The 26,080-nt window shown below is 41.7% G+C and overlaps 2 protein-coding genes across 3 annotated transcripts in view; one reads left to right on the forward strand and one right to left on the reverse strand.

The window, feature by feature from the left end:
* The window catches only part of adcy2a (adenylate cyclase 2a), a 68,568-nt gene extending 63,079 nt beyond the window's left edge, over positions 1–5,489 (forward strand). For both annotated transcript variants that reach the window (XM_018685286.2, XM_018685277.2), the window contains exon 26: positions 4,611–5,489. In XM_018685286.2, the coding sequence (XP_018540802.1) occupies positions 4,611–4,763 (153 nt within the window). In that variant the 3' untranslated portion in view covers positions 4,764–5,489. The remainder of the gene's footprint in view (positions 1–4,610) is intronic.
* The window catches only part of dnah5 (dynein, axonemal, heavy chain 5), a 92,563-nt gene continuing 71,381 nt past the window's right edge, over positions 4,899–26,080 (reverse strand). The window contains exons 73-87 of the mRNA XM_051076074.1: positions 25,359–25,463; positions 24,806–24,944; positions 23,752–23,866; positions 22,847–23,037; positions 21,735–21,856; positions 19,196–19,345; positions 18,259–18,504; positions 17,804–18,023; positions 16,212–16,417; positions 15,169–15,372; positions 12,598–12,813; positions 11,604–11,816; positions 10,687–10,839; positions 8,917–9,148; positions 4,899–7,306 (exon numbers count right to left, since the gene is read on the reverse strand). Coding sequence (XP_050932031.1) covers positions 7,155–7,306; positions 8,917–9,148; positions 10,687–10,839; positions 11,604–11,816; positions 12,598–12,813; positions 15,169–15,372; positions 16,212–16,417; positions 17,804–18,023; positions 18,259–18,504; positions 19,196–19,345; positions 21,735–21,856; positions 22,847–23,037; positions 23,752–23,866; positions 24,806–24,944; positions 25,359–25,463 — 2,664 coding nt within the window. The 3' untranslated portion in view covers positions 4,899–7,154. The remainder of the gene's footprint in view (positions 7,307–8,916; positions 9,149–10,686; positions 10,840–11,603; positions 11,817–12,597; positions 12,814–15,168; positions 15,373–16,211; positions 16,418–17,803; positions 18,024–18,258; positions 18,505–19,195; positions 19,346–21,734; positions 21,857–22,846; positions 23,038–23,751; positions 23,867–24,805; positions 24,945–25,358; positions 25,464–26,080) is intronic.

Consider the following 26,080-nt stretch of genomic DNA (forward strand, 5'->3'; position numbering starts at 1 on the left):
TAGCTGAACAGCAGCTCGGAGTATCCAGCCTTCTTGGAGTCTCTGGGTGGTGTCCTGGAAAGGGTGCCAGCTGGGGATTCCATAGTTCTGTTGGGGGACTTCAACGCTCACATGGGCGACAATGGGGAAACCTGGAGGGGTGTGATTAGGAGGAACGGCCTCCCCGATCTGAACCTGAGCGGTGTTTTGTTATTGGACTTCTGTGCTAGTCACAGTTTGGCCATAACAAACACCATGTTTGAGCATAGGGTGTCTCATAAGTTTATGTAGTGCTAGAGCACCTTAGGCCAAAGATCAATGATCGACTGTGGTTGTATCATCAGATCTGCGGCCATATGTCTTGAACACTTGGGTGAAGAGAGGGGCAGAGCTGTCAACTGATCACCACCTGGTGGGGAGTTGGATCAGATGGCGGGGAAGACTGCCGGACAGACCTGGCAAACCCAAACGATGGTGAGGGTGCGCTGGGAACGTCTGACAGAGGCCCCTGTCCAGGAGGTCTTCAACTCTCACCTCCGGAGGAACTTTTCGTGCATCCCGAGGGAGGCTGGGGACATTGCATCCGAGTGGACCATGTTCAAAGCCTTTCCGGAGCCAGACCTGGGAGGGGAGCTCATCGGCGAGCGTCTGGTGGCCTCAGTCCGAACAAATTACATGGAGCCGCCACCCCGTGGACGCACTACCTGCGGGGATAGGCATCGGGGACGGGTGCTTTGCCAGCCGGGTGGCAGGCAAAGTCAGGGCCCCAGGCGTGCTAACGCCTGGTTGGGCTCACCTCTACATACAGCATGGGCTCTGGAACCAAAATCCTGGAGAGGGGCTGCACTCTCTCCTTCTCCGGAGTCACCCAAGGTGCGAGGCGCCAGGCAGGAGTGAAGGTACTCACAAGCCCCCGACTGAGCGCTGCAGTGTTGGAGTTTTCCCCTGTGAACGAGAGGGTCACCTCTTTGCGACTGAAAGTTGTGGGGGTAAGGCTCTAGCTGCACAGCAGCTCGGAGTATCCAGCCTTCTTGGAGTCTCTGGGTGGTGTCCTGGAAAGGGTGCCAGCTGGGGATTCCATAGTTCTGTTGGGGGACTTCAACGCCCACATGGGGGACAATGGGGAAACCTGGAGGAGTGTGATTAGGAGGAACAGCCTCCCCGATCTGAACCTGAGCGGTGTTTTGTTGTTGGACTTCTGTGCTAATCACAGTTTGGCCATAACAAACACCATGTTCGAGCATAGGGTGGCTCATAAGTTTATGTAGTGCCAGAGCACCTTAGGCCAAAGATCGATGATCGACTGTGGTTGTATCATCAGATCTGCGGCCATATGTCTTGGACACTTGGGTGAAGAGAGGGGCAGAGCTGTCAACTGATCACCACCTGGTGGGGAGTTGGATCAGATGGCGGGGAAGACTGCCGGACAGACCTGGCAAACCCAAACGATGGTGAGGGTGCGCTGGGAACGTCTGACAGAGGCCCCTGTCCAGGAGGTCTTCAACTCTCACCTCCGGAGGAACTTTTTGTGCATCCCGAGGGAGGCTGGGGACATTGCATCCGAGTGGACCATGTTCAAAGCCTCTATTGCATACGCAGCAGGCAGAAGTTGTGGTCAGAAGGTGGTCGGCGCCTGTCGGGGCGGCAGTCTAAGAACCCGCTGGTGTCCACCAGTGGTGAGGGAAGCTGTCAGGCTGAAGAAGGCGGCCTATAGGGTTTGGTTGGTCCAGGGGTCTTCTGAAGCAGCAGGCAGGTACCGGGAGGCCAGAAGGGCTGCAGCTTCAGCGGTTGCAGAAGCAAAAACTTGGGTGTAGGAGGAGTTCGGGGAAGTCATAGAGAAGGACTTTCGGCTGGCCTCGAGGCTGTTCTGAGAGGTCGCTGAGGTAGTTAAGAAGCTGCCCAGCAACAAGGTGCTAGGTGTGGATGAGATTCGCCCTGAGATGCTAAGGGCTCTGGATAGTGTGGGGCTGTTGTGGCTGACATGCCTCTTCAGTGTCGCATGGAGGTTGGGGGACAGTACCTGGGGAGTGGCAGACTGGGGTGGTGGTCCCCGTTCGTCCTGGCCACGGAACAGTGGACCAGCTTTTCACTCTTGCAGGATTGCTGAGGGAGTCATGGGAATTTGACCAGCCAGTCTACATGTGTTTTGTAGATTTGGAAAAGGCTATGGCCGTGTCCCCTGAGGGATCCTGTGGGGGGTACTGCGGGAGTATGGGGTACCGGGGCCGCCAATGCGAGCCATTCAGTCCTTGTACAACCAAAGTGACAGCTGTGTACACATTCTCGGCACAAAATCAAACACGTTTCCAGTGGGTGTTGGACTGCACCAAGGCTGTCCCTTGTCTCCAGTCCTGTTCGTGGTATTCATGGACAGGATCACAAGGTGCAGCCGAGGTGAAGTGTGTCCGGTTTGGGAACCTCAGAATTGTGTCTCTGCTTTTTGCAGACGATGTGGTTTTGTTGGTTTCATCAGACCGTGACCTTCAGCACTGGGGCGGTTTGCAGCTGAGTGTGAAGTGGTGGGGATGAGGGTCCGCACCTTCAAATCTGAGGCCATGGTTCTCAGCCGGAAAATGGTGGATTGTTCCTCCCTGCTGCCATAAACGAAGGAGTTTAAGTATCTCTGGGTCTTGTTCATGAGTGACGGGAGGATGGAGCGTGAGATTGAAAGGTGGATCGGTGCGGCGTCAGCAGTAATGCGGACACTACACCGGACTGTTGTGGTGGAGAGGGAGCTGAGTCGAAAGACAAAGCTTTCAATTTACCAGTTGATCTACGTTCTGACTCTCACTTATGGTCATGGATGAGGGTCCGCACCTTCAAATCTGAGGCCATGGTTCTCAGCCGGAAAATGGTGGATTGTTCCTCCCTGCTGCCATAAACGAAGGAGTTTAAGTATCTCTGGGTCTTGTTCATGAGTGACGGGAGGATGGAGCGTGAGATTGAAAGGTGGATCGGTGCGGCGTCAGCAGTAATGCGGACACTACACCGGACTGTTGTGGTGGAGAGGGAGCTGAGTCGAAAGACAAAGCTTTCAATTTACCAGTTGATCTACGTTCTGACTCTCACTTATGGTCACAAGATCTGGGTAGTGACCGAAAGAATGAGATCGCGGATACAAGCGGCTGAAATGAGTTTCCTCTGGAGGGTGTCTGGGCTCAGCCTTAGAGATGGGGTGAGAAGCGTGGACATCCGGAGGGAGCTCGGAGTAGAGCCCCTGCTCCTTCGCATTGAAAGAAGCCATTTGAGGTGGTTCGGGCATCTGGTTAGGATTTCCCTCATTTTGGAGAGCTTCTGGGCACGCCCAACTGGGAGGAGACCCTGGGGTAAGACCCAGGACGTGTTGGAGAGATTGTGTCTCTTCTGGCCTGGAATCCCCCAGGAGGAGCTGGAAAACGTTGCCAGGGAATGCCCTGCTTAGCCTGTTCCCACCTCAATCCGATTCCGGAATAAGCGGGAGAAACTGAACTGAAACAAATTTCGTCAATGATAACCTAGTGAGCCAACATGAACAATGCAGGACTACAGAACTGCTTCACCTAAATGCAATGTGCTGGTTAGAAATATTAGTAGTTACACCTGTGTTTTCTTGCTACGGCATGCCAAAATGTCTGCTGTGAAAAAGGTCTATTACACAAACTTGTAAATCATGTAAATCACTCCACCACAAATAAATACTGCTTAGGAAGTAGAAAAAAAACAAAACATTTCTGGTTCATTTTTTCCATGGGATTTGTTGGCTATAAAAGAAATATAGAATAAATCCAGCCATCCATCCACAACTATTTTCTGTGATGCATTCAAGAACAAACCAGTTTGATTCTTTGAATCTATCAAACATCACAATGTGTTTGAAGTTGACTGTATCTTTCAAAGCAGTAGACCATGTTCCATTTTCAAATGTAGGCATTTTAAATGTCACTACAGATGTTTTTCATCAGTTGACATCTTCTCTTCAGAAGGCTACATTACACTTCATAGCCTGTACACATTTGATAGAGCCATCTGCTGTGCAGCGAAGCACAACTGCACTACTTTCAATTACATTCTAAGACTGTCTGATGATAGTTAAGATATGCAGAGGCAACAATAAGAAATGTTGAGCTCTTTAGTTAGTGTGCAGATATTTTGCATTCTGTGTAAATTTAACAGGCTCTTCCTAATTTTAAAACCCAGAGGACATTTCCTTTGAGTTTTATATATTTAGACATCTGTTTTATTTAGATTTTTATATTTTGTCGTATGCTACTTTGTTGTCTAAGCTGCAGTGCTCTGTGATGGTTGTGCTCTGTATCTCTTATAATCCTTAACAGGGGGCACCTGCGATTGCAGCTCTACTTGACATACATATTTTTGCAATCTTATCTAAATTCTAACCTTTAGATTAATTTCAGACAACACTTTATCCAACTTAAATCTAGTTTTGTCTGGTAAAATACAGTAGAGGTCTGGTATTACAGCACCATATGACAAGAATACATAAGTTTGTTGCTTATGAGTGAAGGGTCAGCAAATTCTTTCCTCAGCTCCTGGAAATGTATTCCTCAGGAGACCTGAGTATTTCTGTCTGCAGGAAGTTAATCTAGTTGTGCAAGATAAGCAAAATGAACATCATCTGGTTCTCCCTGTAGGTGACAGAGGAGACGAGTCGCATCCTTCTGACTCTGGGCTACATGTGCTCTTGTAGAGGTATCATCAACGTCAAGGGCAAAGGGGAGCTCAAGACTTACTTTGTGCACACAGAGATGACTCGCTCACTGTCCCAAGGGAATGTAATGCCGTAAGACTGGTTCTGAATATGCTGGATTTAAACAGGCACAAAGCACAGACATTCATTTCAGATAGATGGAGGTTTGACCCTCTCAGTGCTGTTATAACAGAAACAAAGTGTGAGGCACAAAGGTATCAGATATGCGCTGTGAGGAGAAAAATCTGATTTTAATGTTGCATTGCAAGTTAGCTACACCACAGCTGTATACATTTTTCCACTTATAACTGTAAGTGTAGCATGTACAGCAAGTAGGCAATAACCCCTGAAATATTTAGTCATTTGAATTTTGGATCTGAGAAAGCCACAGTGGCACAAGTCAGTCAGAGAAGAGTCTGAAATGGTCTAAATTAGTGTTCAGACTCAGTTCTGGGAGGCCTCTTTTTCAGCCAGGTGCACCAATACAGAATCTGTATTCTCTTCATTTTACTGGACCCAGTACATTTTGGAGGTCAAATGATGTACAGTATGACAAAGACAAAGGCAACAATCACATTAAGGCCTCTAAAAGAATCCAAAAGATGAGCATGTCAGAGTGAGCAATTATAGTACAAGCAAGACATGCTGGTGTAGTGGATATGAAGAAGTTTGTGCCCCCAACAACATTTTTACCAAGGGATACAAAAGGTCATAGATGGAAGGTCTGATATTAAAATGAAAGCAAACAATAGAAGGGAAAACTGCATGACCACTGTTGCAAAGGTGAAGCTGGTCTTATTAAAAAAAACAAAAAAAAAAACAAGCAACAATGAGACACACACGTGTACATAACTCCATCGACCTTGTTAAAAACACGAAGTCTTGGATGTATTTTACAGGTGGTCTAGGACCATAAGAACATACAGTGGAAAAAAAGAGTCTATGGATATATTTGGATTTATTAATGTAGGGCAAAGTTTCCCAAAACTGTCTTTGCACTTTAATCATCTTGTCTTCACTGACTGTTTACACTAAACAAACAAAATTCTTAAGTCTGTATGGCATAAGTCAGATTTGTCACTTCCTGCTGAAAATAGAACATGTGGTGTTTTACTGTTCAGACAAGGCTGAGAGGATCAGATCTGAGCTATATGGATTTAAAAGCCAGGTTAGAGTAGAACTGCTGGATAACAAAGGGATAAAGATGATTTCAGTGTGAAGACTTTAGTTAGGGAACCCCGAGCCTGATCTGTGTACAGGGTAGCTTTAGAGTGCATACTGGTGGTTTTGTAAGAAAAAAAAATATTACCAAAAAAGTGTTTTGATGTTTTGATGATGCCATTGTTTTTTGTAAAAACTTCATTAAACTTTCTATGTATTTCAGTTCTATGGAGTGCTATTATTTGCTTGGAAGGTACTGATAAGCTCACAGCATATTAACATGACAGGACTGTGCCATCGTATGCTCTCGATTTACAATAAACCGCAGGATGATGAAAATGCAAATTGACCTAAACTGGTGTGTGTGAAGCTGTTCTATCACAGCCATCGAATAAACTGAGGACATCAATCCAATACATAGCTCACAACTAGAATCAGTCCTCTGTGGTTCAAAATGATTACTTCGTGACACACTTGACATTGGGCAATGCTACTTGTGAGCATATAATATATCTGGACTTCACATTCACTCAGGCTCACTGCAACTGAAGGCCAAACTCCAAAAATACTGAAATTACAAGAGTCTGAAGACTGTCATGTTTTCCAATGTGGGCATTCTGGTTTTGAGCTTGTGCTAAAAGCAATAATTATACATATACCGTAATTTATGGACTATAAGCCCCTACTACACGCTTTGAACCTTGTGCCTTAAACAATGATGTGGCTAATTTATAGATTTTTACAGGCTGACGAACTTCATGCTGGCAAAACATTTAGCCTCGTCACATCAGACCAATGAAACTGTTCGAATTAGATCAAACGCACTCACTAAATTCTTCAGAACAGTCATCTTGTGCTTAATGCACACACCATCATGGAAATAGAGCTGCTGCATGCAAGCTTGGCATCAATGAATCGATGGTGAGACGTTGGAGACGGCAGCGTGAATGTGTAAATATCTCATGTTACAACGTAGACACCTGCGGCCTATATATGTACTTTTTTTTCGTTTTTAAATTTAGTGGGTGCGTATATTTAGGTGCGCTCAATAGTCCGGAAATTACGGTAATGTGACCTCAACTCCTGACATTTACTGCAGAGTATTCAGCCACTGTAAGACAGATTATACACTTAGAGCAAGTGTCAGGGATTGGTCTCATTAAAAGACTCCTTCTGCACTGTCTAATCCAAGTGTTGCCAATCAAAGTTTGTCCCATTGTATGGAACCACACAATATTAGTGTCTCTACTCTGTCGCAATTTCACTGAAAGGAAGTTAATAACAGCTAACCTTCCACCACGTGTCAGTGTGTGTCAACCTGAAGTGTTCATTTGACGTCACAGAGGAGGGCCACGCCCCGTAGAATCCAGTATTCTGGAGGAAGGGAAGTCTTCAGATCTACAGCGGCGATGTAATTCACGTCCGTCCTAACTGGCTTCTTGTAGATTGGACAGGAATAGAGACGGGAGTCTTTCACACCTGTGATATAGAAAAATAGAAGAAAATCAAAAACTAAAAAATTTTTGATGAAAACTAATGGAAAACAGTAACAGCAAAACCATCCCCTTATTTCATGTCAGTGATATATTTACAGTGGCTCTGGGAAGTATTCAGACCCCTTCAATTTCTGAACAGATTTACTGTAGTGTACAATTCCTCATCAGTGTACACCCAAAACACCCAAAATTAGAAAATGTATTAACAATCAAAAACTGCTGTGACTCTCCAAACTGTGGTCTGGTGTATCCTCTGCTCTAATTATCCTTGAGTGTCTACAACTTGATATGGTTCCATGGCAAACTGAATTGATTAGATGTAGTTAACAAAGGATAATACCTGTATGTATATAGGTCCCAAGATTTACATTGCATGTTAGGACAAAAATCAAGCCATGACATCTCAGGAACTCTCTGTAGACCCCCACAGTAAAATTTTGTGGTGAGACATAGATCAGGACAAAGGGTATAGAGCCATTTCAAAAGGTTTGAGTGTTCTAAAAACATGTTTGACTTATTACTGTTGGTTATTGAGTGTAGATTACTGGCAATTTAAAATGAAATCTACAACACAACGTATGCAATAAGTGTGTCTGAATACTCTCTGATGCCACTGTAAATCCTTGTGAGTATGCCACTGGGACACCCAGCTGTGTTAAACAAAACATCTGTTTTATCAGAATCTGCTCAAATCAGGCAAATAACTCAAATTAGGAGAACATGTGGTTATTTCCCACTACTCCCTCAGCACCACCTTATGGTTCTTTGGTTTTTAGGCAGTCAGCTTGCTGGCTGGTTAGTAGTTAGCCTGTCAGTCAAAATGTCCTGAAGTGCTACTTGAGTGTTCCTACACAGTCCCCCATCAGCACAAAAACCAACGTCTTGTCACAAACAACAGGCCTTATTGAGTCAGTCTTAAGAGATAATCTACACAGGGATGAAACTAATCTCTTTGAGGGAAGTCATAATTAAGTAGAGGGGTCTTCAAGACTCAGTCCTATCTACACACATAGATGCTCTTGCACCCACTTGTTTATAGAAACATCCCTCACCAGTCTTGTTTGCACTGACACACACACACGCTGAGACCCAGCAGGCAGCCGTCTTGTGGGAAAAGCTGGGAGGGGACATGGTGTAAACCGCATTACGCGTATCATTAATTCATTTCCCAGGCAGCCTTGCTGGCAGGTATCTATGGGGCCCGTCTCTCCGCTGCCTGCCTGCATATGGTCTGGTCTTATCCAGAACAAACGCGCTGCCACATACTGCTGGTAATCTATTCCCAGACAAAATAAATAGCACTTAGTCTGCTTGACATTTAAATGTTACATCCATCCATTCTGAGTGAGTGCGTGGGATGCAAACGTTGAGGAGGATAGAGGAGACAGACTGAGAGACTGACAGAGACCACAAAGAGTGAGCCTCTTAAAGACATAATTAAAGCTTAAAGCATGATTATCAGATTATAGTCTTCTATTTAAACACATCTTCAAAATCCACTTTAATTTTTTTAACTTAATTTTCAAATGAAAAAAAAAAATCTAAGGAAGCTTTCCTCCATCTAACATTTTCAAGTAATAAATCTCATCTCACCATTATTCTCAGCGTACATCCTAATCACAGGCATCATCTCGAAGAGGACTTTGGGTTTGGAGTCGATGAGCTTGCAGCTGCGTCGGTCCCAGCCGGCTCCCTCCAGGTACAGGCCGTAGACGTACACTCCCTCTGTGGGGGGTTGGGTGATGTCGTCCTTCATCCACCTGGTAACCTCATTGCACAGCACCATACGGTCCAGAGCCCAGCCCTTGTTGGCCCGAGTGATCTCCTACAGATGCGGGAACAAGTTAAGTTAAGGCAGTGATGTGGGCAGTATGACACGGCAATACATGTGAACAGAGCTGACATTTGGAAACTGTTTCCTCACAAGAGGTGCAATTTAAAAAAAAAACAAAACAAAACAAAAAAACATTAGGGTAGAAAAGTGCACTCCACTTGGCGCTGTTTTGCGATTTGCAGTACCAACAGAAAGAAAATAAATCCAATATGACTCAAAAAGAGCAGGGAGCAAGATCAGAGTGCACAATAGATAAATGAAATGTGAGTATTGTATCCCCTCAGTCATTTTATCCTCATTTTGAAAGAAACAAAAAAACAGACAAAAACCTTACTGGCAGACGGGCTGATAACTAATGACAAAAACAGACACAACCGATCTTATAAACAAGCCAGGAATTTCACCACAGACTCTTCAAAGCCCTGCAGACAGTCTGTGATGCCACCGGTCCAACAAAAGATGCAACGTCTCTCCCGTGAACCCAGTATGCAGGTTTACTGAGCGGATATGACTTGCTTCATTTGGGAAATAAAACAGCCGACAAACAAATCCCTGCTCAGTAACACACCGACATCTGCACCCACAATATTTTCTGTCTCTGAGCAACTGGGATTTTTTCTCCACAGTAGAATAACTAAAAACTAGAGCGCAGTCAGATTTTCAAACCTGACACCAATGCTAAATGGTTTTCTATTCCTACTGCTGCACAAATTGTCAAGCAAATTGATTTGTTGGCCCTGAGAACACACTTCAGCCCACAGATCTCTATTTCAGTTCATTTTCATAGTTACTGTAAATGATATTTGAATCACCACCAAGCTGAGTTTTAGAAAAAAGAAAAAAAAATCCATGTGCCAAAGTCACCAATCATCCTGGCTGAAGGTTTTGGAGATATTTTACAGACGAACAGAGAGACCAACAGGAGTAGAAAGGTAATAATGGGCCTAGTGGGGGCAGTAATAGATGTACAAATGACAGATTTAGTTCAAACTGAACTGCAAAAAAACTGCGGTTTACCATCAATAACGAGGACATTCCAAGACAGTGAAGTGAAAAATAACTCGAAACAGCAGATGCATTAACTGAATCTTAAATAAAAGAAAAATATAGTGCAATTATATGACAGAACTTATTAACTACATGGCACTTGCTCTGAAATTAAAACAATTCTTATTTTTATGTGTTCAATATAAATGTAGATACATTTCTGGATATTTATAGTATTGAATAATGAGCTGTACCAACAGGGGGATGAACTGAGAATTGGACCAAGGAGGCTTAAACATTCAGATCACATCATCTTTGCACCCACATGGTATTATCAATTGGAATTGAGTAGAAAACAAAGAAATATGAGCATGCTTGCCTGCCACTGTGTGTGTGTGTGTGTGTGCGTGCGTGTGTGTGTGTGCGCGTGCGTGCGCATGCATGTGTAAATGTGGCCATGTGCCTGCCTCTCCCCTCTGCGTGCCATCTGGTCTCCTCACCGGCGGTGGGTAAGTAGGTAGGTAGCCTGATGCCGTGTGTACCTGTCTCATGGCTGTCAGGAAACCCTGCGGGTTGAAGAAGCCTGTCATCCAGAAGCAGTTGGGCCGCCCTTCAAAGATCCATGCCTGGAACTGCCGGTTCCGCTCAAGCAACTCTGTGAACCAGAACCCCAGGGTGCTGGAGGCCCATGATGCCTGAAAAAACACAGACAACAACAACAAACGCAGACAAAAGATTACAATGAAATGCTGAAAACTGTCATCTAGGTGGATCAGAGGAGAAGACAACAGGGTGACGTGGAAAAAAAAAAAAAAACATTGTGAATCACACCGTGGCAAGAACATAGTCAGAATTCAGTACAGCAGAACAAAAGATTAGAATACAACAAAACAACAGAGTGGAGGCAAATGGGCCAAAGCAGATACAGTAGCACTGCAAATAGAAGGTCTCTGTATCCCAGCCAGGAAGCCATTCCAGTCTAAATTACTCTAATGATGAAATGTTTGTGAGAGCATGGCTAAAGATACAGGAAGAGCCATACTTCTTTCTCTTGTACCCCCTCTCTCAATATTAATATTCTATCAATTTCTTCAGATGAGTTTGTTTGTACGAGGCTTTTTCATTCATCATGGAAATGGATTTGTGCACTATGGATAAAATTTGAAAACACAGTACATTAATAAAAAGGTAAGGAGCATCAGTGTGGGCCAAACAAGAAACTCGAGGCTGACTGATGATAGTGAACACCCTTTTAACCGGTGTGGCATATGTGAAACAAGACAAGTAAGCCTTTAGGGCCACAAATAACATCAGAGAAATTATACTTGCGTGGTCATAAAGGATCTTTGAGATATTCACTTATGCCTCAAGGCTCCAAAAATGGCTTGTTAGCATTCTCTACGAACAGTCTCATCTGTGATATTTTAAGTCTACAGATGAACTGTGTTTCTCAACCGACCTTCTTCCAGCGTGCAGGAATGCGTGCATCATACATGCAGTCGAGGGCGTCCCGCAGGTTCTCGCTCATGATGATGGTTCCGTCGATGGCCAGTTTCAGGTCGGTCAAGGTGTTTCGGACCAGAACTATGACCCTCTGCATCCGATCGATCTCCTGACGCAGGAAGATGTTCATGGGCTGGAAGGGACCCATCCTCTGGAGACGCTCTCTCACCTGGTTTCATTAGTTAGACAAGATGATAGAATTTTAATGCAGCTCATGGAGTATCTAATGCATGGAGTGACACACAGACTTGCTATATGGATCCAGAAAGACATGTTCATGACCCTGGGATCACCACAGTCCAATGTCCCTGCATTATACCTTTAAAAAAATGTGCATCCTTCAAGTACAAACTGAGCATATGATGTAAAGTTTCTATAGTTACTATTATTTATAAGGAACAGAAAAGATAATGATGGATTGCATACAATGATAGATTTGTCTGTCAAACACCTATTTTCCTTCTCATTCTGTTGGGCATCTCTATTCCATGTACAATTGTCCCTCATTTTAAGTCATCTTTTGGGTTTTTGGGGGTCATGTCAGCATGGGCTACTAAGTTTATGCTATACAGACAGACGCACAGGAAGACAGATCGAACTGAAAGCGGAAGACTCAGAGTGTGCAGTGACAACTTTTCCATGACTTTTCCATTTGTACCGCGTCTCAGAAAAGTCACATTCTCACCTCACTTTCTCTTAAGTGACAAAAAAAGGAGAGAAAACCCAAAATAAAACAAAGCTAACATGATTCAGCTGCATTCACACCCCCTGTCTATTTCTAGTTTTTTTTTCTCTCCGTCTATCACTGTCTCAAACACACACAGTCCTCCATCACCCCCCCACACCTCTCTGACTGTACCACACCAGCCCCTTTGCACAGCAGAGAAACACTGCACATGTTGTGTCTCTCTCCTCACGGCTGTTTATGGTGCACGCATGCACACACTTACTTCAAAAGGTACGTAGTCAGGAGGCAGTTTCTCCAGCATGTCATCAGCCAGCCTGGACACCACAGCCTCTCTGGTTTCTCCTCCACCTGACGAGCTGTCTTTGGGCTGAATACTGAGGATGGTGTCCAGTACATCCTTAGCCAGTTTACTCTGGTAGGTTATGTCTGCGTTTGGATGGAGACCAAACACCTCCGGAGTGTCATAGGCTGGCAGACCCTGTGAAAGAAAGAGCAACAGTTATTGAACCAGAGATCAGTTGCTTGGCGTGCAGAGCATTTGTGAAAAATATTTTTAGACAGAAATAGCTAAGATACATTCACTCTACTCTCACAACAAGTACTGTGAGCAGAACCTAGTGCCCCTGTGGAGCAGCGTATCGCCTCAAACTGAGCTGGCAGAAACAGGCTGGCAAAGCTTATGGGAGGAATGCTCCAACAATGTGGAATAAATTTTTATGTATTTTTTTGCCTCCGTTTCCTCAGTTTCAAATAGCCATTTCCCTGCACTGCAGTTTTTGTCAGTGCTAAGCTCACTGTTGGCCTGAGGGAAGTGTAGACAGCCAAGTGTCTCCTCTGATACACACAGTGTCACCAGCTGCTTCTTTTCACCCTCCAGTGAAGAGCTTTGTGAGGGAGCAACACATGGTAGAATCATGCCATTCCTTCTATCTAATCTAACCTAACCCTTCTGACCAACTAGTATGAATTCTTAGTGCATTGACAAGACGCAGCAAGTTGTGAGCCCAGGACCAAATGAGCTCCCAGTTCACCTACTGACTCTGTGCTCTCTGACAGGAGCTCTGTAGCAGTCAATGCAAATTTTCCAGCTGGTCTCATAGGATAAATAACTCAGCTGTATATATATGAATGCTTTCACTGATATTGTAATGAATTATTTCTTTACAAAGTCAGGAGACTAAAAGAAATCCATTCAAAAAACCTGAATACACAGCACATAAATTGGCTCACTAAAATGGTTTATTTATACTTAACAGTTACTGACCTTAATAGGGGTTACAAAGATGACATTTAAATTAGGGTAAAGCCCAGGTTTCTTGGATTTAATTCAGGGCCGAACTTGTTCTAATTAGTATTGTTGGATTTTAAAAGTAACTAAAGAACACCAGCTCACTGATGTTGAATATATGTCTATCAAAGTTGAAACTGTGCTGCTTTAATTGGCTCAAAGTCATCTCGGAATAAGCGTCTTTCTCAGTGATGACAAGAAGACAGACCATCTGTTACTGTAGTGTTCCGAGGTTCCTTATAAAACTAGAAAATTCTGAACAAACATTCTCTTAAATGGCTGCACAGAGCTTTATTATGATCAATAATGTGATGTAAGCAAAGAGATCTAATGCTGCATGCTTTGTTTTACATTAGGGAAACATCTAATCTTCCTTAATACATCAAGAATGGTGCAACGGCATGAAATGTCAATTAGCGCATGATAATGATGACAGAAAATAAGTGTTTCATATTTGTGTGTTAGCACATTTTAGCAAAAACAGATTTATTTCTGTTTGGCTTATCAGATTTCTTCTGTGCTCAAACAGCTCAGAGTTTGCAATGGGGAGACACTTGTGATTTATGTCATTATCAGCTAGTTTATACCCTCAAACATCAATCATACTGCATTCAAATAGAGTCAAACATCAGGAGAGAGTCTGGCTAATACACCGAGAAAAATTGCAGGTGATGAAGAGAGAGTCACACTGGGTGCAGGACAGAACAGCCTTTGTTCCTCGCTGTGGTCATTTATTTCCTCTTAGGGAATTTCAGTTTTGTTCCTGTCGGTTTGCATTTCATTTCAATACTCTCTCTCACACACACACAGTTATGCTCTGCTGTGTTTTTCTGTGAAGATAAAGTGTGAACGTGTGTTTATTTGTGTCTGTGACAGAGAAAGAAGGGTTGTTAGCAAATTTGTGTGCGCATGGTACATGTGTGTGTGTGTGCGCGTGTGTGTGTGTGCGTGTGTGTTCTCCAAGGCTGTGTTTGTCATTCTCTATTTGAGAGGCAGTGCAGAGGAATAAGCTTGCTGAGCCTGGCAGCCCTGAGCATCCATCATAATGAAACTAGCTTTAATGAAACTAGCTCAGGAACTGCCCCCAGACACACACACACTGGCCCACGCACACACCCACACTTGCACACACACACCCCTGCCAGGTAAGCACACTAATAAATCATACATAATCTGTAATAAAATGAGCATGTTTGCATTTTATCGAAAATCACAAATGGCAGCTTGTGTCTGGATGTGACAAGAGCACAGTTTGTCAGTGTCCTGCAAATCATCTCTTCAGTGTTGCTTTTTTCACTGTGATGTCACTAAAAGCTGACAGCGTAGAAAAACTGAAACAAAAGGCAACAATTTTGACAAAGATGTAGAAAATTAGGGCATTAATGTGCAAACATACAGTAAATCATCAAGACAGCCGTGACAGGCAGTGACATTTTTGCAGCTGCATGCCCAGTCATACAAATGACCTTTAAACCTGTTGTATTATTTATAGAGGCCAGATAAAAATGTGTACTGTCAATCATCATCCACAAGAGAGGGACGCACCTGAATGTATGTCAGATACTGGTCAACATTGGAGCATTTTGGGATGCTATAGCCCTTGTAGAAGTTGAAGGCAGGTCCGAACATGTCCTCACTGAACCAGACCTTGGCAAAGGTGTTGAGGAGGCGCTTGTCATAGTCATCGGTCACACGACCACCGTACTGAATCTCTCCGATCATGTATCGCACTGTGTTCCATGACACACCCTGAGGAGATAAGAAATGATGATTGTGATGGTCACAATAATCGACCAAAAACAAAATAAGTTGATTAAGTTGTTCTTATTTGATTTGTTTGTGTATTGTAAGGAGGAAACTGGAAATACGATGGGAAAGGTAGACTGTGTTCTTTTATCTCTGATGGCATGGTAATGATTTCTGCTGGACATGTTTATTAAAGGTGACTAATTCCTTTCATATCAAATGACAAACATTTCATAGACAAGTACATCTTCTGAATGACAGACACTAAGCAATTTGTTAACTCTAACTAAAGAAATGGTACCAAAGGAAATGAATACATTACATTGCAAACTCACATTATAATGCTGTCAAATACATAATGAATTCCTATGTGAGTATTGACAAATCCTCATTATGACACATTTATTACATTTTGACATGCTGCCACATTACACAAGGTGCTTATTTCTTGAATTGGATACGATACACTTTCAGACTACACGTGACAATACGCTTTAATCACGATGGGGGATAGCTGTAAAGTTGATATGATAATAAGATTAAATGCTGCTGCATATGTAACTATTCTCTGTCATTTTAGATTTTCAACAAGCCTACTTTTGATCTATTCATTTGTATACATTCATTGTAATTTTAAGATGATTTTTTTCTGCTTTATAAAAACCTTTTAGAGACAACATGCTGTTCACTTCTTCTGCCAGTAAAAGCCTATCACACAGCATTTTAAACCATCATCATTCTGTAAATCCACAGACAGAACTGGTAGCTGTTCAAGATGTGCAGTCACCTTATCCACTTTCTATGTGAACAAACACTAGTGCGAGAAGTAGTGTCACCTCTACCTTTTTAATGTCCATGTCATCGAGGTGGTTCTGAACAAACTGAACAGTGGCATTGAAATCAGCCTGGTTGAACTCGTAGGGGATGTTCCATCCCAGAGGTCCATACTTTCTCCTCTCCTGTACAGTGCTGTGTAGAAATGCAACTCCATAGAGCATTGGCTTCCACTGCACCATGTTACTGACATCCAACAGGTCCTGATTTATACCTGGTGAGGAATACATGGACATGAACATGAACACATGAGCAGTCTCTTGAACAAAAGGCTAAGAGAAAAATCTTAAGAAAATCATGGTGGTTCTTGAGGTCAGCATTTGGAGTGGTGATTCAAAGCCTTTGGGCAAAATGTTTTTTACTTATACTGCTGCAGACTTGGAAGGCATAAATACATAAGAACAGATACCAGTTCAGATTCCCTTTTCAAAGACAGAATGAAAAAGCAAGGCTAAAAAAACAGCTTTAAGCTTGTGACTTTAGATTTGAGTGAACAATGTTACTTACATATTTGCTGAACGAATCAGTGCTATTAAATTGGTTTAAATATTTTACAGTGTAACAATTTCCAGGACTCCAGGCATGATACACATAATGGATGCACTTGACTTTGCATAATGCAAGATAGCAATTCTCTTCCGGGAAATCTCATAGGTAATATCTCAAAGGGCTTTACTGGACACTGATGAAGTCTGGGAATTCCCACTTATAATCTACATAACTACCACATATTGGATTTCCAATATGTTCAATTACTGAAAAGAATTATTATCTAACAGGCAGTTTGGTTTGTCCCTAATCCAGATGGTTCAGACTGACTCTTAAAATTTAACACATGAAGCACAGCTTTAAAGGAATATGGGAAAGATCAGTACAGCCTGAAAACACACTCTGAATTCTGAATGCACTGCTCACAACGATTTCTCCAAATCTGATGAAGAAATGCAATTTTTAACTGCAGCTAGGATTCAAGAGCTGAAGATAAGTGTGTACCCAAACTCTCTGTTGCCCTTCAGGAGCCACACAGTATCCCTTTTCCATGTGAACCAGGCAAAGACAGCTGGTTTACACAAATGAAATATTCATCTCTTTCTCCCTCTTTAGGGTTTGAATAAAAACACAAAGTATGCATTTCAACTTAAAATTTCAGGAAGTGTACAGGCTTCTGGCACCTGGATGTAATTCAATGACTTAAGCAGGAGATAGTTGTTTGTCATCTTTTCTCCCACTGACTTTCCCCCTAGAACACATCTCTTTAGCTATTGATCACTTATGACTAATGGTCTGTGTGTATGCCTGAGTGTGTGCATCCACAAATGAGTTGTACACATCAAGAATAATAAGACAGCCTATTCCAGTGTTATGATTATCTTGCTTACACAGACACACCTGTGTGATTTCCTTATGATGATAAACTAGTGATCAATCTGCTGCCATTTTACTTCACTTCATTTAAGACTAGAGCACTTTATTGACTGATGACAGGATATGTACATCTTTATTCCTAGTGCAGTCTCACCACTGAACGTGCTCAGCAAAGAAAAAGAAAACAGATTTCTGGTTAGTTAGTTTTCCTTTTAAGTGAACCAAACTGACCCACCTCCATAGGTTCTTTTAAGCCCCGCCTTGAGGCCCTGTGGTGGTTCATTAGTGAACTTGATTGACATCTGCAGAAGGGTGATGGGGAAGTGTCTGTGGACCTCTGTGGTCATCCAGAGACGGAAGCTGTCATGTACAACATCTGTCTCTGTAACCGTGTCCATTAACTCATCCATGAAGTCCAGACCCAGGTGGCAGTTCTGGAGTAAGGCCCAGCCGCCCTGGGGACAGTTAATGATGATAATCATTATCATCCATATCAAGGACTGCAAAATGATGATGTGGTCAAGATCTTGAAAAAAGATCTTTGTGGGTGACTAACTGATCACAGAGTTTAAACACATATTTAGAGACAGAGAACCTTACGGTCTTGTTCAACATATTGCATGGAACAGCACTTTCTGCTGCTACATCAAATGTTGCAAAAATAGCAGCAACCTCACACCACTGACTCACATTAGCCATGGTCTGCTGAAGAAGCTTGCGGGCATGGACCTCTTGCCCTTGTCCCATGGAGACATATCGGGTCTCAATCTTCAGCCTCTTCCCCAGTGCAATGATGGAGTCAGTTGGATCTGAGCCCATTGACAGGAAGCAGATGAGAGGTGTTCGCGGGTCTGATTCCTCCCATGTCTTCTCCAAATCCAGAATCACCCCTTCAGTGTACTTCTCTCCCATTGCGTCCATTATGTATTTACGGGCCTAGAGGAGAGAGGGAAAGAACTGAGAGTATGTTTGTTGACTGCTTCATAATGCAACACCCTAAAACACTGGGGAGAAGACTTGTTCACCATTGCAGGCCAATTTAAAACTAAATATTGGAATGAATCTTTCTGAAAGGCTTGGGACTGAGTGAATAGTTCAAAGGATGTTTTTGCAGGCTTACTCTTCAGTCAACAGTAACGACTAGAGGGGGGGTGGGGGGTGGGGGTCAGACAAGGACAACTGCTGGATTGTTTGTGAGTGCAACAAAATAAATTCCACTCCAGGCTTGTCTGCAGTGGACCAAAAAACTACCCGTTAGTAAAAAGTGAATGTCCATTAGCCTTTGTAGATATTCAGGCTCAGTAAGCTTCAGAGAGAGAGAGAGAGAGAGAGAGAGAGCAGTTTTACTAAATGTGTGCCACTTTTCCCTTCAAGGAAAGCTTTGGCCAAGGGGGGTGTTACTACAGATTAAAAGGTTTTTAGACTCTGTTTTTTCTGGGCCCAGTCTCATTAATACAAGTATATCTTTTAAGGATACCAGCATCTCATTCCAAGCCCTAATCCATCAATTAATTATGAATATGCTGCTATAAGTTACTTTGCTGATTGGATTTACAACACTTCTTCTGTTCATTATGAAAGTGGAAACAAATGTAGTGACTAAGCTGATTAGTGTGTCTTTTCCAACCTGTGCAATGGTCCTGTCGGGACACCAGCAGCGTATCAGGAGCAGGCGTCTAAAACAGTCGAGAGCCTGGTCATAGGAGTTTGGAACCACCTCCTCCTCTGGGGCCTCTTTATCAAACCATGACTTCCACTGCTTCTCATTACGACTTATCTGAAAGACAGTGTAAACAGTTCTGACATAGGAAAACATAGATAGAAATGAGAAAACCTTTTATTACTTCCCATAACACTGATTCTGGACAGAAGATGATGATGTGGGGATGGGATTACTGCAAGCAAACACATTTAGCCACATGCATTGATGGTCAAAGCATCTTCAGACTTAAATCTATCAGTAGAAAAATAAATGCAAAAAGACAGAAAAAAGAAAAGATCAAATGTACCCCGTGTTTCTGTTAAATACTGAAATGTATTCACTGTGCACTCTCCTAGTTTCACACCACAAATTGTCCAAATTGTCCTAATGTGCTTGAGGACTATGATGAACATGTGGCTTTCTGCACCTTTCTGTACCTGCACAGCATGTTTGAGTGCTGATTATTAATGTTTTTGTCCCTTTTCCTCTTCTTCAGTACTTACATAAAAAGTAGCATAATTCAAAACCAAACCCAGAAGGATTAAACAAAAATAATCAAATGCATACTGTCTACTATATACTGTGTGTTCTGTCTCTTTCCATATCATAGTAGTATATATAATGACCTCTATGTCAATGCATTGGCATATAGCATAGAGTATAGGTCTTAAATACGGAAGATACACACACATTGGTGGTCAAAGCATCATTTCACAACAAACAAGACACATCATGTAATGCATCACATAACACAGATGGAAGGCAGTTCGTATTGAGTCGCTGTAAACCCTATATGCTTCCAACACATGATATGATTGCTTGATAGCACAACATATGCTACATACTGTGACATCTCATAGCCTGTTAATCACTGAGTTTACATGCACAAAGGAAACCAGTTTACTGGGAAAAATCTGGTTAAAACAGGAAATCAGGATTCATGTTTAAGGTACATACACTGCAATAACCTGGTAACTGTATAACTAGTATTTACATTCAGCTGGTCAGTGATCAGATTTACCTCAAGCATCTTTTTCATCCCCAGAATATTTGTGTGTATTAATAATACATGATGCAGCTTTGCAACCTCCAGTGTTTATTTATTTGCATTTTGACTCATGGTAAAAACAGAGCACTGGCCTTTTGTGGAGAGAGCACACTATTTTTCCTTACTGTGTTTATGTTGTGTATGTATGTTATTAGGCATATTCATTTTAGCAGGTAAGTAGTTAAGTCTCTCTCATGAATATGTGCATATGCAAACCCTGTTAGAAACCAGTAAAATCAGATATTATTATTACATTTAAGAAATTAAGTTACAACAGTACAGTGTTTTTACATCATCATCCTACTTCTAGAGGATTTGTTATCCACTTTTCTTTTAAATTCAATTATGATGGCTATATGGGTCATTTTGAGACTCACTGTGTCTTCCTCAATAAGTATTTATTCAGGAAAGTCAAGCAGCCACCTGCTTTACATTCAAGTTGAACACGTTCACAATGAGAGCTGCTTGCCTTTGTCTATTAGCCACTGAGCTCTTAAGCACTGAGCTCCACTTAAGAATTTAAGGGGTTCAGTACTTTGCTGAAGAGCACATTAACAGCAGCTGTTGATAGAGAATGTACTACACAATCACATCCCACACCTGAATATCTGAGCCAGCCTGGGGATTTGAGTGAACTTCTTCAACCACAAAGCTAAAATGGCTGCCTGAGTATGATGTTTGTTTCTTATGTGAAATGAGGTGCAGTTTTTGTGTCACGTTTGTAGTACAGTCTTGTTTTAAGTGTCAGGACTAGGTCAGAGGGAGGGCTCAGATGGTTGTGTCTCCGTCTTTGGTGGGAGATGATGGCACAATCCTGTCCTCACCCTGTTCTTCGTGGTAGACTGATTTCATGAAACAAAGAACTGCTAATTCACTTCCACCTCTTAATCATCCACACAAAAATACATGTGTATTTGTGTGTGTGAAGAAATACAGGAACGCGAACGCACACACAGTGTGTATGTGCCCACATGTGCAGCCAAAAGTAATTGATTGGAAGTTTCTCCAAACTAAGCTCATTTCACAGAACACTGAGCTTTTCCTTCCATGGGAGCCACCAGGCTGTCAGTCACCCACAAGTGTGTGTATCTGTATGTGAGTGACAGTCAATCGTGATGAGTCTGTGCATGTGTATAAAAGAAAGAGATGATGCGAGACATCATGAGACTGATATTGACATGCTTACTAGAGCGATTACTAGAGAGGTGTGAAAAAAAATTAATAAGCACCTAGAGACCACTGCTAAATCTGTGTGTGTGTGTGAAACAGATGACAGCTGAGCACTGCTATCTGCAGACTTAATAAATACATCCTTGTTGGTTAAAACTCACTCAGCTAAAAAAGAGGTATCATAAACCTGTCAGAGCACGCCTAAGTTGATTGAGTTCTGCATTTGTGTATGTGTGTGTGTTGTACCTGATCCAGTATATCAGAGAACTGCCACAGTTTGCTGAGCTCTACAAGGTTGAGCCAGGTCATGTCAAGGATCCATTTAGCTGGTTTCTGAGGGCAAGCCTTTAGGTCCAGAGATGCACCTCCTGGATGACACACACACACACAAACATGAAGAATACATTAAAATGCAAAAATACAGAATGCTAAATGTTTCAAATACATGCAAATGTATTGCAAACACAACCTTCAAAAATGTACACAAATGTCATGTTGTGAGTCCATGTTCAGCAGGTCGGAGCTGACAGATGGTGAAGCTGCATGGAAGTAGCAGACTGTGTCTGTTCTGGCCTTGCCAGTTGTCATGGCTGGCTTTTATCCCTGTGGTGAGGAGCACTCCATATCTCTGATTCACTGAACTGCTACACTGCCAATATGTTTGTAATTTGTGTAAACCTTGACATGAGCTTTAAAAAACTGTATCTGCTGAGTAAATAATAAATACAGCATTTAAAAAAAAGGTACCCTAAGGGGTGAGTTACAGGTATAAAACAAAACTTGTCGCTTCTCCTCTTTATAGGTTGAAATTCAAATGCAGTCTTAGTGGAAACACACATTAGCAAGGTCAAATCACATACAATGCATACTGTAAGTACTGACACAACAAATCAGTACTTCAGTCTGAAAAATAAAGTCCTTGTTTTTGTTACAGCACCAAATCGCTTCAAAAATGTTCAAACTTTCTCCATGGCTTAGTATAGACCATTGCTCTTGGGGAAAATTATAGGATCTGGGGAAGCTATTGGACTTGATAACCAACTCAGGGTTTACCTTTAACCAACATTACGACTTCGTTTGCATATTACTCCCCCCGACCCAAGCATAATTTTCACTTTTGAAAGGGTTCCTGTCTATGTGGGTATTCATTAGGTTCCATTTACTGTATTTTAGTACAGAGCAGTGTTTTGAAACTTGCTGAGTAATTCACCACAGTAAACATAATGCTTGGTTTCAACTTCCTACACATGCACATAAAACTCGCACACCTAAAACAATAAATAAATAAATCAGCAATCCCTGCTTTCATCTGCATGAATAAACGAGACAACTGAACTTAAAAAATATTTGCCTCTTACCTTTAATGAGTGTGAGAAATTCATCATGTTTGACCCTGGTGCTTTGCATGTCAATCTTCAGTGTCAACAGCAAAGTGAAGAGGAACTTGTGCTCTTCGTATAGACCCCGTGCTGCATACTTATATACCTCAAAGGTCATGAACTCTATGATGTTGGTGATGCGTTTGCTGGTGATAGGGCTTTTGGAGGACCTGTTCAAGTAGAATTTCAAAGCAGATATGATATGATTGAGTATGAATATGAATTTGTATAATTTGCAATTGTGTAATTTGTATAATAAATACTTTCTTATAAGCCCCTTGGCATGCTTGCCATAATATTGCATAGTTCAAATTTTAATATTAACTCCTACAAATCAAATACAAACTAGAGATCACAGCATGTTCCGATTGGTTAAACTAATAAGCACACTGCAGTCCGTTTTTGGTTTATTGACTTGTGTGTTAACAGTGGCTGTGAGGTTCAAGATGTCTGTGGCGCTTGGTAACAATAAATTACATGAAAAGATCTAGGCATTAAGGATATTGGTGTTAAATATGTATATATATGTATGTATGTATGTAAATGTATAAATGACACAGAACAAATTCAATGTCCAATCTGTCAATCTGTAGTGACAATAGCTTCCACCTATAACATAAGCTGAATTGTAGTAATTCAAAAGATACTAAATAAGTCCCTATTTACCTCATTATCTCCTGTATTTTCAACCACAAAGTTTTATTTGTGCTACAGAGATCTAGTTCAAGAGTCCCCTTCTCTGCATCACCCTGAAAGCTCCACATTATGTATGTCTCAATCATAACTTGTCATGTTTAAAAAGTTTATAAAAAGATATATATAAACATTGTTTATAAAAGAAACTGATTCATTAAAAAGAGCAGCAAATAGCAGAGTATTCTCACCTAGCCAGAGAAAGGTCAAAAAGTCCCAGGAATTGTCTCAGAGAGGTCTGATACATAACATTCACCATACTCATTTCAGTGATGAGGAAGTACAGGATACTGCCCCTGGTGGCCACTGAAAACACACAAACACAACAATTGCAATAGTAATGGCAAAAGAAATGTTATTGTTAAGGCTCATGTTTGTAACTTGTCTGTTTATTCTATGTATGGCCTTTATTTATGAAGAAAAAAATCTTGTTACACAATATTTGTTTACTTCATCAGTTGTAGTACAGACTGACAGAGGATTTTATTACTAACTCAAAAATTGTTGTATTGCTCTTGTCCATATTGAATACGTCACTGAAACATTCACAATGTAGGTAGGAAAAAGTGTGTGAACTTCTAGCTCATGACATCAACAAAAGCTAATTGGAGTCAGGAGTTAGTAAAACTGAAGTCCAATCAATGAAACCAGATTGGAGGTTAGAGCTACTTTGGCCTATAAAAAAGTTTGCTATTCCCATCTGATGTGAATCATGCCTTGCAAAAAAGAGATCTCAAATCTTGCTATCAAGAATTGTTTATTTGCATAAAGCTGGAAAAGGTCACAAAGTAATCTCAAAGAGTTTAGATATTTGTGAGTCCACAGACAAACTGTCTATAAATGGAGATGATTTAGTTCTGTGGCTATACTCCCTAGAAGTGGGTGCCCAGCTAAAGCGTGGTACACACTACAAGATAACTGGGCCCATTATTGGGCCGAGTCCCACAGTCTGACTTTGCTGACTATGAATTTGACTTTGATGAAGATCATATCACATTTTATCACCAATTAATGCAGAAAACCAAGTAATTCCAAAGGGTGTGCAGTCTTCACTGCATATCTGTTATAAGGGGTTTGAGTGATGTGGAAATATTCTCTTGGAAAGTATCCATGTTTGTCATTGCTTGAGCTGAATTACACACTGAAAATGAATCATTTTTGTCCAATTGAATATTGACAGAAACTTGGCAGGCAGACAAAAAAAAAAGTGTAAATTCTGCATTTGAGCCAGTTGTCATGACCTACCAGGACGGTACTCCTCTCTGGCAGCATTAATCTGGATCTCGGTCTCAGCAGCAATCTGTAATTTCTGAGTGACCTCTTCAGCTGTGCGTTTGGTGTTGCCAAGGACAAGAATCAGGCTCTCATCATCCACCAGTGAACCCTACAAAAAGAGATATTTGCATGTCAGAAAATGAATGAAAATGGGAACATTACTCATGGCATTACTATGGTAATAAAGTTCAGTATTAGAGACATAGCTGGCACAGATGTACATGAACATTTTTTTTCTTATTCGTCCATTGGTGACCTCATTCCCGCTACTCTCTTTCCTGAACAAACGCAGGCACTCCAGATGAGAATATTTTCCAGCAAATGTCAACATGTCAACAGTCTGCACTAGCAATCAGATAAACTGGTTTTCAAATTAAAAATAATAATGTACAACGGTTGCTCCAGACACTGCCACAGTATCCACACTAATGCTTATCATGTGCCTGAATCCTTACGTCAGACAGATTCAATGTTATTTCAGAATGTTTTCTGATACATCACAGCTTGAGATGTATTTCCTTGCCTGTGTGCTGGTCAGTCGGTACAGGAGGTTGTCCTCTAACTCTTTCATCTTTCTCTTGTTAGATGTCACATCTTCTAAGAGGTCTGTCCTCTCCTTCTCCAATTCCTGGTGTCATAAAATCACAGATAAGAGAAAAACACAAACATACAGGTTATAAGAGTGGCCACTGGATCATTAAAATCAAAAAGGGTTTAACCTCCCTGAGGAGCATGAATTTGATCAGCAAATTAAATGCCTTTTAGATCATGACATACTGTAAGTTGACACTTTGACCTGGATCTGGGCAAGATGAAAGTCAAGTACCTGCAGAATTCATCTCATTATCCAGACCAAATTTGTCACAAGGTATCACTACTGTAACACTAGCTGATGAGTTTCGAATCAATTACACTGTTAGAATAAAAGCTTACTTTCATAAAAGCCACAGTATCTGTTTCAATATGGCATATTTTTATGAGATTGAGTCACCTCACATGATTTCTTTATGAAAAACAAATTAAAAATGTCTAAGTTTAGAACAAATATTATTTCTCAGTGTTCCCTAAATCCACTAAAGAATGAGGAAATAAAAGAGTCAACACAGAAGTACTGATTCTTGCTTCAGCACTCAGTTGACAATAATAAGTGCCACTGCCCTGAATGTCATGCTGACACTTCATGAATTAAAGAGAATGTACTCATCCGGAAGCATGAACCAAACCCTCCCTCACCCACAGTAAAAC

This window comes from Lates calcarifer, linkage group LG15 (assembly GCF_001640805.2).
Source record: "Lates calcarifer isolate ASB-BC8 linkage group LG15, TLL_Latcal_v3, whole genome shotgun sequence".
Taxonomy (NCBI): Eukaryota; Metazoa; Chordata; class Actinopteri; family Centropomidae; genus Lates; species Lates calcarifer.